This window comes from Colletotrichum fioriniae (assembly GCF_027942845.1).
Source record: "Colletotrichum fioriniae strain IMI 355084 chromosome Unknown scaffold_2, whole genome shotgun sequence".
Taxonomy (NCBI): domain Eukaryota; kingdom Fungi; phylum Ascomycota; class Sordariomycetes; order Glomerellales; family Glomerellaceae; genus Colletotrichum; species Colletotrichum fioriniae.
Window position 1 is genome coordinate 149,377 of NW_027076838.1, and position 11,771 is coordinate 161,147.

Here is an 11,771-nt window from a genome sequence, read left to right on the forward strand (position 1 = left end):
TGAGGTGAGGTACCTGCGGTAAGGTATCATAAGTTGCTTAACTTAGCTCGGGCAGGTGCCCACGGCGCCATTGGATCGCTCAAAAGATTGGGGGTATCTTGGACGGGTGCCCAATCGCTTTTTCTCGAGACGAGGCGGGGCATCTGCCCTGTTAGAGCGCTACATGGGCCCCAAGCTCCAAACGGCCAAGAATATCACAAACCAGCTTCGTTTCAAAGTATCTTTGGTACTGGTCTTAGCACCGCCTCACCACGATAAATGCATCTTTGGTGAGGGCCGCTTCTCAACAAACCAAGCAATGAAAACGCTGCCCTGCCAAAGCGGCCAGCAGCTGGGAGGGATCTGGAACACGTTTCTGCCCTTGTCTCTCTTCATTGGGTCGTTCTCGCTATTCTCGTCCCTCGTCCCCAGCCCCGAGTCCGGCCTCGTAAATTCTATGGCTTTCTATTTCTTTTCCAGGTGCCCTAACTTAATGACCTCGGTCCTGGACAAAACAAAGGCCGTTGCCATGTCTTGATTCCTCGACCGTCGGCCGTTGGCATCCCCGTGTGGTCTGATTGGCTGCCCACAACTATTGTCTCTCGCACAACGGCTCTCCAGCCATCCATTATCGGGATCTTGTGGACTCTAGTCACTGAGCTTGCGTCAAAGTGCGTCTTCGACAATCTACAAGTCCCGACGCCCGATCTTCAAGACGTCTTTTCCCCGGCACCCCGGTCCAACGACGAGCTGCTAATTGGCAATTGAGATCAAACAATGGCATTCTGACTCCACAAATGGTCTGGGACAGGCTGTACGCCATGGATTATCCCGAGGATGTTGCTCGGAATAGCCAGGTGCTAATGCGGTTCTTCCCGATCATGGATCCCGACCCCGTCACCCCGTCCAGTAAAGCCGGGGTAAGACAAGTGTAGGGTCGGCAGGCAAGTCATTCTGTAGGCAGCTGATATTGCCTAGAGTAATTTTAACCTAATCGTCTGTAGCTCCAGTGGAAATGACGTCTGTCTTTGACCCGGGGCGGTGGTTCTCGGCCGGGGAGACAGCATGTTAGTCGGTTTGCCTTTGGCACATCCGCGTGCCTGCAAGCTCTTTGCCCGCTTTCACCCGAGTATAAGTCATACATGTACTACATCGCTAGGATATGGCATTCTTCGAGTCTCTCGGTTGGCTCATTCGGACGCTGGCTTCCCCAGTAGGATAATCAATTTCCCAGCTTTTGTCTACCGGCTCTTACTTGTAAAGCATGGCTCTACAGCTAGCGGAAAGCATGGCACGTGACAGGTTGTTATTGCTATTGAACAATTCTTCAAGCACCACTTCCGATGCCTGATGTCCCTTTGCTCCCTACTTTGACCCCCGAAGAGCTTTATGCCCTTCGCTACTTATAGAAGTACTTTTGTAATCGCACGGCAAATAGGTCCTTGATGCAATTTGGACTCAAGGCTGCAATCCGTGCAGACGGAGTAATATCGGGATTGGTCTATCGAGTTGCGGAAGTTGAAGATGGGCTACACCATCCCGCTAGCTCAGTGAAGAACTTACGAATTAAACTGTAATCGTCGGGGGTTTTCAGTCTTGCTTTGTTGCCACGTGCATCCATTGCAAGGTAATTTCTGCCGTTTTTTCCAATGAGCTGCCCAAGTGTATAGTCAGATAACTAAGTCATGATGGCTGTGTTGGATCGTGGGAGGCACTTCAGCAACATAGTTTCGATTCGATACTCCTCATTCCCGGAGATGGACGGCTACATCCTCCACAAGACCTCCGATTGAGATCCGTGTTCTAAGGCCGGCCGGAAGGCAGCATGGAAGGCAGATCCCGTGTTTCTAGCCCGGGCAGCGCATCCGGCGGCCCTCCCAGGAAACTGCGGCAGTGGGCCGAGTCGGGTGGAAGCGGCTTGGCGTGGGTCCGGGCGGCGCTGAGGGAAACAAGGTGACCTGAGGCATGGGGACGTGGGGAGAGTTTTCTACCTTTGCCAGCGGTCTGCGCGGCCTGCGTCGGCGCCTTCCACTTCTGAGACTGGAGCATTGATTTGCACAGAAGAACTGGAAGCTTCCCCTCAGCTGGACCCCGCGTCTCTGTTGCATGTACCTTCCTTAGACAGCTTGGGTGCCTAGCAGACTGACCGCTTTCGTTCCTTTGCGGCTTTGGCCCCCCTTCCCCTCCTCAATGGCGTTCCGTTTCGCAACAAGACGAACGGTCAACCTAACCCCACGCATCGTCAACCCAACGGCAAGACCAGTCGCACGCATGTAAGTACGCTTGTACTCTTATCCGCTGACTTTTCCACCTTTGAGTTATCCATTGACCTGACTTCTTCAACAGTCCCTACCAACTACGAAATCACAACACCTTTGCGACCCGCTCTCACGTACTTCGAGCTACCCCTCCTCGACGAACCTCACGACTCCAGAACCCTCAGCGCATCGCTGCTACACGATACTGCTCCTATAAGAGAAGTATGTGCAGACACGGAGAGCATGGCGGCGCTGGCACGCTGAACTACCCCCGGGAGCAGCTGCCTACCAACGTCGTTCCGCGCCACTACGATCTTACTCTTGAGCCCAACTTCGAGACGCTCAAGTTCGATGGCTTGGTCAAGATTGACTTTGACGTGGCGGAGGACTCCAACACTATCTCTTTGAATACCCATGAAATTGATATCAAGAACACTTCATTGTCCTTCTCTGCCGAAGGCCAAGAGAAGAGCCTTGGCGAACCAGTCGTCACCTACGACGAGTCGAAGCAATGGCACAGCTTCGAGTTCAAGGAGAAGCTTACCAAGGGCGGCAAGGGTACCCTCGAGATCAAGTTTGTCGGTGAGCTAAACGACAAAATGGCGGGATTCTACCGCTCATACTACAACAAGCCGGATGGCACCAAGGGCATCATGGCCACCAGCCAGATGGAGCCTACCGATGCCCGCAGAGCGTTCCCTTGTTTCGACGAGCCGGCACTCAAGGCCGAGTTCACCGTCACGTTGATTGCTGACAAGGCCTTGACCTGCCTTTCTAACATGGATGTGGCTGAAGAGAAGGACTTGCCTTCTGGAAAGAAGGCTGTCAGCTTCAACAAATCTCCTGTCATGTCCACCTATCTCGTTGCCTTCATCGTCGGAGAGCTCAACTACATCGAGACCAACGACTTCAGAGTACCCATCCGAGTGTATGCCCCGCCTTCCGAGGATATCGAGCGAGGCAGGTACGCCTTGGATATTGGTGTCAAGGCCTTGGAGTTCTACGAAAAGGCCTTTGGTCTTCCTTACCCTCTGCCCAAACTGGATCAGGTTGCCATTCCCGATTTCGCCGCCGGCGCTATGGAGAACTGGGGGTTGGTCACCTACCGTACTGTTGAAGTCTTGTTTGACGACAAGACTAGTGGTGCCGCAGCCAAGGAGCGAGTTTCGACAGTTATCACCCACGAAATTGCTCATCAGTGGTTCGGAAACATTGTCTCTCCGGACTGGTGGCACGCTCTGTGGCTCAACGAGGGCTTCGCCGAGTTTGCGTCTCGCTATTCCATGAACGCCTTCTTCCCTGAGTGGAAGCTTAAGGAGTCTTTCGTGAGAGAAGACCTCCAAGCAGCGTTGGGTCTTGACGGACTAAGGAGTAGTCACCCTATCGAGGTCCCCATCCACAAGGCCGAGGAGATCAACGAGATCTTCGATAGTATCAGCTACGCAAAGGGATCTTGTGTTGTCCACATGCTTTCGGCATTCCTCGGAGAGGATGTATTCATGGAGGGTGTCCGCAAGTACCTAAAGCGTCACGCTTGGGGCAATGCCACTACGAATGACCTGTGGCAAGCCTTGAGCGAGGCTAGCGGAAAGGACGTTGGCTCCATCATGAACATTTGGACCCAGAATGTGGGATACCCCGTCGTCTCTGTCACCGAGTCAGGCAAGTCAATCAGCGTGGAGCAGCATCGTTTCCTGACTACGGGAGACGTCAAGCCTGAGGAAGACAAGGTCCTCTACCCCATCTCTCTTAATGTCCGTACTAAGGGAGGTGTCGACAAGGACTTGATGCTCACTACTCGTGACACCAAATTCGAGATTGACGACGCCGAGTTTTTCAAGATCAACGCCGATTCTACGGGATTCTACCGCACCAAGTACGCTATTGATCGTCTAGAGAAGCTTGGGAACGCTGCGGAACTACTTTCTGTTCAGGACAGGGTCGGTATTGTAGCCGATACGGCTGCTCTCGCAACCTCTGGCTACCAGAAGACCTCCTCTCTTCTGAGTCTGTTCAAGGCTCTCAGTCAGGGAGGCGAGGCCGAGTACCTTGTGTGGGACCAGATCCTCACCCGTCTGGGCTCAATCAAGATGGCCTGGATCGAGGATGACGCTGTCGTTGACAAGCTCACCGAGTTCCAGCGGGAAATTGTCAGCAGTATCGCACACAAGCTAGGATGGGAGTTCTCGAGCAACGATGGCCACGTTGAGCAACAGTACAAGGCTCTCACTTTTAGTGCGGCCGGTATGTCTGGTGACGAGAAGGTTGTTGCTGCTGCTCGGGCCATGTTCGAGAAGTTCGCGGCTGGGGACAAGACGGCGATTCACCCCAACATCAGAAGCTCCGTCTTCTCAATTGTTCTGAAGTTTGGCGGCGAGAAAGAGGTATGCCTGTTCCTTGAAACCCCCGTTGAAGCAAGTCATTAACCAAAATCATAGTATGATGCCGTTTACAAGTACTACAAGACCGCCGAGACCGCCGACGAGCGCAACAGCGCTCTCCGAACCCTCGGCCAATCCCGCGACCCCAAGCTCCGTCAATGCACGCTGGATCTTTTGCTGAGCGGCGAGGTTCGTGACCAAGATATCTACATCCCTATCGGCAGTCTGCGGTCGAGCAAGGGCGGCATTGAGGCCCTGTTTGACTGGCTGCAAACGAGATGGGAGGAGATCTACACCAAGTTCCCTGCTCAGTCCTCCATGATTGGCAGCATCGTGAGCTACTGCACAAGCGGGCTTACCAAGCAAGAACAGCTGGATAAGCTCGACAAGTTCTTCGCGGAGAAGGAGAAGAAGGGTTTCGTGCGTGCTTTGTCGCAGTCCACCGACTCGGTCAAGGCCAAGATCGCATGGACTTCCCGTGATACTGAGGATCTGCGCAAGTGGTTGAATCTTTAGGTGTGTATCTTGATGAGGGCGATTGCCAGTGTAGCATAAACGCCCGCCATTTCATCTTGGATGGATGAAGGGGGCAGCATGTTGCCGGGTTAGGCACAGGAAAATCGAAACAAATAACGCATTGTAATAAAAATGGCCGAAGAAGAGAACATCTACGCTCGTCGAGCCCTTCATTTTAAACTGTTTAACTGGTGCCTGCCATCGTCTTCATGTGCATGAGAGCATCGCATATGATGTGGGTGATTTTATGGTTGTGGTGGACCCCGCGATTGTTTAGGTAGTTGTCATGTAGGGCACTTTCCTTAGCCAGTGCATACTGAGTTTATGAGACCCGTTCGCCTTGAGCTGCGGTCAATCCGTTCAACATTCAACCTCCACCCCCTCCCGTCCCACCGACCGTGTATCTTGGCCGGCCTCGAATAAGATTAATTTCCATTAATTCGACAATCAACCACACCTTTGCTTACATGGAGCCGAAACGAGTTTCGTCGTGGCAGGTCCGCGCCGAGGCCGGCGAACCCTTTGCGGTGGTCCGAGTCCGCGACCTTCAGAGCACGATCAAAGCCGGTACCGACGCCTGGGGCCGCGAGGGCAAGACGCAGCCCGTTGTTGTCTCCGCCGAGCTGTCCATGTCGGAGCCTTTTGAGGCCGCTTCACTCTCGGACAAGGTCAGCGATGACACGGTGCACTATGGCCTCTTGGCCAAGGCGCTCCTCCGCATACTGGACAACGTGAACCGCTACGAGGATGATGTAAGCCTGGAAAACGCCATGCAGATGATCTGGAATGCGTTGACTGGGTACCATGTCTCCGGGTCGGAGGCGGATGGTCTCAAGGAGCCGGCGTTCTTGAAGGACAAGCTGCCCAAGATTCGGTACCTGAACATCACTCTCGCCCTGCCAAAGGCATCGCTGCTCGGTAGCAGCGTGAGCCGGTCTTACTCCTTGGCTCATGGCTTCCAGAACGGTACGCAGGCAGGGGCTTTCTACAGCTCGAGCCTGCGAATCAACGATCTGCGCGTGCCCACGCTCATCGGAGTTAACGACAACGAGAGGCTGGCGAGGCAGATCGTCGCGGTCAGTGTTGAGATCGAGGGCTACCAAGGACGGTCGGATAGTTACGTCGAAATCGAGTCTTTCGTTGTAAAGGTTTGTTACTTCTCTTTCGTCTTCTTCACCTTCTTGATAGTTCTTCACTTCGTCTGTATATGGGCCATTGCTGACTCAAGTCATGGTACTAAAAGATTTTGGGCGACTCTTCTTTTGAAACGCTTGAAGCCCTCGGTCCTGCTATCACTGGGGGTATCAGGCGCTTCTACCAAGAGCAATCAGATGTTCGTGAGCCCCTCTGCAATCCCGCTGAGTGGACTATCAAGGTGGTCATGGAGAAGCCGACTGCCATTACCATGGCCGCAGCCTCATGTGTGGAGTACAGAGAACAGCCTCAGGCAAAGCCATAGTCGAAACCATCTTTTTTTTAAAGAATGAACCACATCAACTTAAGTCTAATATTGTTTCGCTGGATCAAGTTTGACGGTGAGGGAGCCCGCAGAGTCTTCGCCATCGTTCCACCTCTACCACTTGATCTGTGCCGCTTGCCGTCATGAAATTCCACCCAAACTCCCCCGTCACCGAGCCCTAGGTCCGTCTAGTCTTCTGATACTCATGCCTCAAACTTGTCACATTGAGGCACATCCCCGTTGGTAATCTCCCGAATGAAGGCGGGGTCGGGGTCGAAGAGCATGACGTGGAAATGCTCAACCGCGTGAACGGACTTGAGACTCCGCCAGTTCTTGAACCAAATGACCTAGCCATCATCGTCAGCTTGTATATCTATGCCCGGACTCGAGATAGGCACTACCATATCATGACAAAGGAGAAGAAGGAGAAGAGAGAAAAAATACTCACAGTATCAGGCTCCGTCCTCGCCCGAAACGTCCCCTCCACGAACCGATCAATCTCCCCCCTCGCCTTCTCCGTCAAATCCCCCGTCGCTGGGTTCTCCTCCAACTCAAACTTTGTCCAAACAACAAGATGCACAATCCGCCCATCAATCCCATACGGCCAATCATTATACAAAATCCTATAATCCCCCTCTGCCTCAAACGGCCTCTTCCCCTCACTCGCCTTCAACGGCTCCTCCCACCCAAGCCGCTGCCTCAGCACAAAATTCATGACGCTCCCGTGCTCCTTGATCAAGTGGTGGATGAACAACCGGTACCGCCGCAGCTCACTCGGCACCCGCTGGAACAGATCCAGACGGTTCGTCTCGACGAGCCGCCGGACTTCCGTCCACGTCTGCCGGTTGTAGGCGACGTCGGGCGTGCTCAGGATCCCGACGTCCTTGGCCGAGAGGTTGCGGAGGCCCTCCGGGCACTCGTCCGTGCGGCGGTCCCTGGGGACGTTGACTTGCCAGTACGGCAGCGCCGTGGCTGCCGGGCCCGAGAGGCTGCCCATGGTTTTGTGTGCGGTGTGTGGCTTGGTTGTGTGGTTGTGGTGGGTGTTTTCCTGGGTCAGTTGGCAAGGTCAGGGGCTTCTGTCGAGTAAGGTTGGAGGTGGTGTATCTCGTATTCAATGCAAAAAAGAGGATGGATGTCGTTGTCACCGAGAAAGGGGAAGAAGTCAATGAAGCTAAGAGAGAACGTAGATTTGGACGCTTGCAGGAACCGTCCACGGTTGTCAAAGAATCCAAGACGGCGAATAAGACCTCGCTACTCTATGGGGGGTGGACCGCACTATTTAGCCTCCTGTTGCTTGTAAAACGGAGATCAATATGCCCGCATCAAAAACCTAACAAATCTTGCTTTCGGTGAACCCGTTGTTGCCTACAAAATGCAAAATGTCGCTGCTATCCCATGAAGCAAAAAACTGCATGGAGGCGTAAACTATCAGTCGGAAACCCGCAGCCCACCAAAATCATGCATCCGGCGGCAGCATCCCACGTCGAAGCCCCTCCCCTACCTTACTCCCCGGATTGCGCCCGCCCGCTGTGGTGCCCGGAGTAAGGACCGGCATGTAACCGCGGGCATTGTTCACCCTCAATTTTTGTTTTTGTTGTGTTTCTTATGTTGCCTTTTCAGATTCCTTTTTCCTTGTCTCACCGCTACTCGTTGCTAGTCGGTTCTGGACCACTCCACACGGAAATGCAGGTCCATGTTACCGGCAGACCGACATCGTTACACACAAACGGCCCTCGACGGGCCATGCCAAAATCCACGGCAATTCACAAGGATCAGACGGGGGGTACCCAATGCCAGTGCAAATGGAGGTCAACGAAATGCACACGCAGGGTTTGGGGTGCCTTATTAAAATACTATCGAGTTTGTTCTGCCGCTGCCACAGATACCTTATGCAGACGCCGCCTTTTTGGGGGGAATGATCATTGGTTTCTCTCTACTGCTCCACCTCGCCTCCAGATTGTCCTCTTGTGATGATTCTCAATGCATCGTGACATCTGACTGGAATGTGCTCAAAATACAAAACCTGCAAAATAGCCACTTAGTGCTCAAGCAGGCGCAAGCTACCCTGCACAACGACGTTCTCGAGGATGGATCCAGGAGGCACATCAATAGTGCTGCCTTCCGTCGCAACAATGATGACGGTACCCTTGAGTGTGACGCCGCGGCCGAGGTTGACGGCACCGGTGATGGTAAGGTGGTCCAACTCGATAATCTTGGGGATAGAGGGGATGTGCTTCTGGAAGTCAGAGACCTTCTTGAAGTCGCTACCCAACTTGATGAGAGGAGCGTCACCGAAGCGGCTGGAGCTCATCTGGAGCTGGCCGTGCTTGACAGTGTAGAGATCGGACTTGACAAGCATCAGGTCAGAGCAGGTCTTGACGGGCAAGAAGCGACGACGGGGAACGTTGACACCGTGAGCGTTCTTGAAGTGACGGATGGCAGCACCGACAGCGGTCTCCAGCTGGATAATGGAGATGTCAGACTCGCCCTTCTTGTCACCAGGGATGGTCTTTCCGTTGGGAATGATCTCCATCTCAAGCTCGTCGTTCTCAACGACGCGCTTGATGGCCTTGAGGTTCAGCCAGATGTTGTTGGTGTTGAAGTACTTGAACTTCTTGATGGACTTGAACTCGTTGACGTGCTCCTTGGGGACCTGGGCGATCTCAAGAAGACGGACGGATCCCTCGTAGTCGATGATGGTACCACCCTTGACGTCGGCCTTGGTCTTGTTGGTCAACTCCATGATGTACTCAGACTCGGTCTCAACCATGTGCTGGAGGATGCGGAGATCGACGACAGCGCCCAAGTTGTCAACGTTGGACAGGAAGACAACCTCGATGCCGCGCTCAATAAGCTTGTCAAGAATGCCAGAGTTGTAGAGCGACTCGAAAACGTCACCGTGACCAGGGGGGTACCAGTCGTTGATGGAAGAGTCGGTCTTCTTGGGGACGGGAAGGAGGGAATCCTTGAGGATTCTAGGGTATCTGGACTGGTTGAAGGTGAGGATGTCGACGTTGTGGCCCTCATACTTCTTGATGATGGAGGCGGTGTCCTCATCGGTGTTGAATGAGTTCATGAGGATGAAGGGCACGTTGACATCGTAGGTGCGGTTGAGGTACTCGATCTGGCGGACAGACAGGTCGAGGAAGGACATGCCGTCACGGACCTCGATGACGGACTTGGGACCTACACAGCCCATGGAGGTACCAAGACCACCGTTGAGCTTCAGGACAGCAAGCTTGTTGAGGAACTGAACGGACTCGGAGTTGGCGAGGTCCTCGTAGTCAACAACCTGGCCCTGGGCGGGGGGAGCAATACGGTCCCAGTCGCTGTCACACTGTCAGCTTGAAGGTTATTAGTATCACAGGCTCTTGTTGTACACTTACACGGCGTTGCCCTTGGCCTTGTCGTTCAGGTAGCGGCGGAAGAGGGCGAAGAAGTTGTCCATCTCCGTCTCGAACAGCTATAAAATGATTAGAACAAGTGTTCTCAGGGTTACGGCTGGCGTGGATGTTTCTGCTTACCTTCTTCTGCTCGGGGTCGGTGACAGTCTCGGACAGCTGGGTGAGAGCATTGCGCATCTGGGCAGCAGCAACGCTGGTGGAAGTGTTCTCAAAAGCCTGGATTTGAAGTCAGCCGGGCATTCACGTAGATGGGACTAAGTCCTGCAAAGGAAGCATCTCAAAGTGGAGAATGCTTTGAAGCCATCGTCGAGTGATCCGCAGCGGGGCCCTGCGACCAATGTGGCCAGCTTGCTGCTACCCCTGACTGGCATCATGGAGCTTGTTGCCCGGGGAGAGAACAGCGCACACCGTACCGCCTAGCTTGTCTCCTTCAGCCATGCCAAGCCAGCAAATGTCCTTGAAGGTATTTGGTGCCTCACGCATTGGCGATGCTGTACGGTGCCGTTGGGGACTGACCTAGCCGCGGTCGTGAAGGTACAGCAAGTAACCAAGCGTCGTACGACATCTCAGGTATTCGGCATGGAAGAAGTAACACAAGCTAGCAGGTATGGCGGTTCTTGGACTGCACAAGGCCGTGTTCTGCCTGTCTCGGGACAAAGCAGGCACCGGTCTCGGTACTCGACATGCCTCGTTCAAAAGCTGCACTGAAAGAAAAGGGTGGATAAAGCATGTACCATGTGGGATCTCGTCTTGCCGTGGTGGCGGGAGCTGAACTCCTCATCGCTCTTGCCCTGACCGCCGAGGGGGGACTTGAGGTGGGTGGGAAGAGCGCTCTTAATCGCTTGAGCCATTGTGAAGGATATTTAACGCGTTTCGCGGTGTGAAGCTGAAAGTACTGAGAAAATGTCAATGGATTGTACCGGAGCAAAGAGCGGATTTCCAGTGTATCGTGTTTTTTTTTTTGTAGGTGTAGAGGGGACGGTGTGGAAAAGGAGAGGGAAAAACAAGCGGTGATTTCGAGGACGGCGGGGTAGTGCCTACGTTGACAGGGGATTCGCCGTGGGATTTGCGGCGAAAAGATTGCTGGTAGCTCAAATTGTTCTGTGTAGCCTGACGTAATTTGTGAGCTTCTCCATGTGATTTGGGAGAGAAAGTAAAGCAAGGTGCGGAATGAGGCAGGTCGGCGGAGGGAAAGCAAGGTACTCCCGCGGTGAACGAGAGCTGGGGGGGTGAAGGCGGGGGAGGTACAAAGACTGCGAAAATGGTAGAGAGAGGCAAAGTGAGGTGCTCGGAAGCAAGATCAGAACTGCAATCTGCTTGGCTGGGGCAGATAGAGTGTGGTTTGCGGTGATCGGCAGTAGAGTGAAGAAGGGTTGGAGGGGAAGCAGGCGGTGGGAAGCAAGGCATGGTAGGTACTTACAGCAATAGCAACAGCAACGCAGCAACGAGCGAATGTGGTCGAGAATCTGGTTGGGATGGAGAGGGGAGGAAGAGGAATCGAATAGGTAAAAAAGAGAGCCGTCAAAAAGATTCAAAGACAGGCAGGAGGTGGCCGGGCAATTGGCTTTATAGCGGTGATATCACTGTGGGAACCCAATCGATTCGCATTTGCCAATTTTCATTTTATCTCGTTCCCCCCGTTCAAGGAGGAGACAGCCACACACGGGGGGAGGGGCGCCTGTCACTGGAGACACCCGATGGCCGACACACCTGAGGTCGAAATGCTGGGTGCTGAGATGGGCAGTCACCGTCGATACCTTGCCTTCCAGGTTCC

At 53.7% G+C, this 11,771-nt stretch overlaps 4 protein-coding genes across 4 annotated transcripts; 2 read left to right on the forward strand and 2 right to left on the reverse strand.

The window, feature by feature from the left end:
* Positions 1-2,169: 2,169 nt before the first annotated feature.
* Positions 2,170-5,134, forward strand: APE2 (Aminopeptidase 2 mitochondrial; the record flags this gene model as incomplete). Its single annotated transcript, XM_053195170.2, has 3 exons — positions 2,170-2,252; positions 2,326-4,621; positions 4,676-5,134. The coding sequence occupies 3 exons, from the start codon at positions 2,170-2,172 to the stop codon at positions 5,132-5,134; spliced, it is 2,838 nt and encodes a 945-aa protein (XP_053047441.2).
* A 467-nt stretch (positions 5,135-5,601) lies between these two features.
* On the forward strand, positions 5,602-6,593 carry N0V96_001921 (uncharacterized protein; the record flags this gene model as incomplete). The annotated part of the gene is made up of 2 exons (XM_053195169.1): positions 5,602-6,282; positions 6,378-6,593. The coding sequence occupies 2 exons, from the start codon at positions 5,602-5,604 to the stop codon at positions 6,591-6,593; spliced, it is 897 nt and encodes a 298-aa protein (XP_053047440.1).
* Positions 6,594-6,796: 203 nt separating this feature from the next.
* N0V96_001922 (uncharacterized protein) lies at positions 6,797-7,590 on the reverse strand (the record flags this gene model as incomplete). Its single annotated transcript, XM_065756376.1, has 2 exons — positions 6,797-6,940; positions 7,375-7,590. 2 exons carry the CDS (start codon positions 7,588-7,590, stop codon positions 6,797-6,799), a joined length of 360 nt encoding a protein of 119 aa, XP_065614745.1.
* Positions 7,591-8,631: 1,041 nt separating this feature from the next.
* UGP1 (UTP-glucose-1-phosphate uridylyltransferase) lies at positions 8,632-10,848 on the reverse strand (the record flags this gene model as incomplete). The annotated part of the gene is made up of 4 exons (XM_053195167.1): positions 8,632-9,922; positions 9,980-10,056; positions 10,118-10,213; positions 10,732-10,848. The coding sequence occupies 4 exons, from the start codon at positions 10,846-10,848 to the stop codon at positions 8,632-8,634; spliced, it is 1,581 nt and encodes a 526-aa protein (XP_053047438.1).
* Positions 10,849-11,771: the final 923 nt, after the last annotated feature.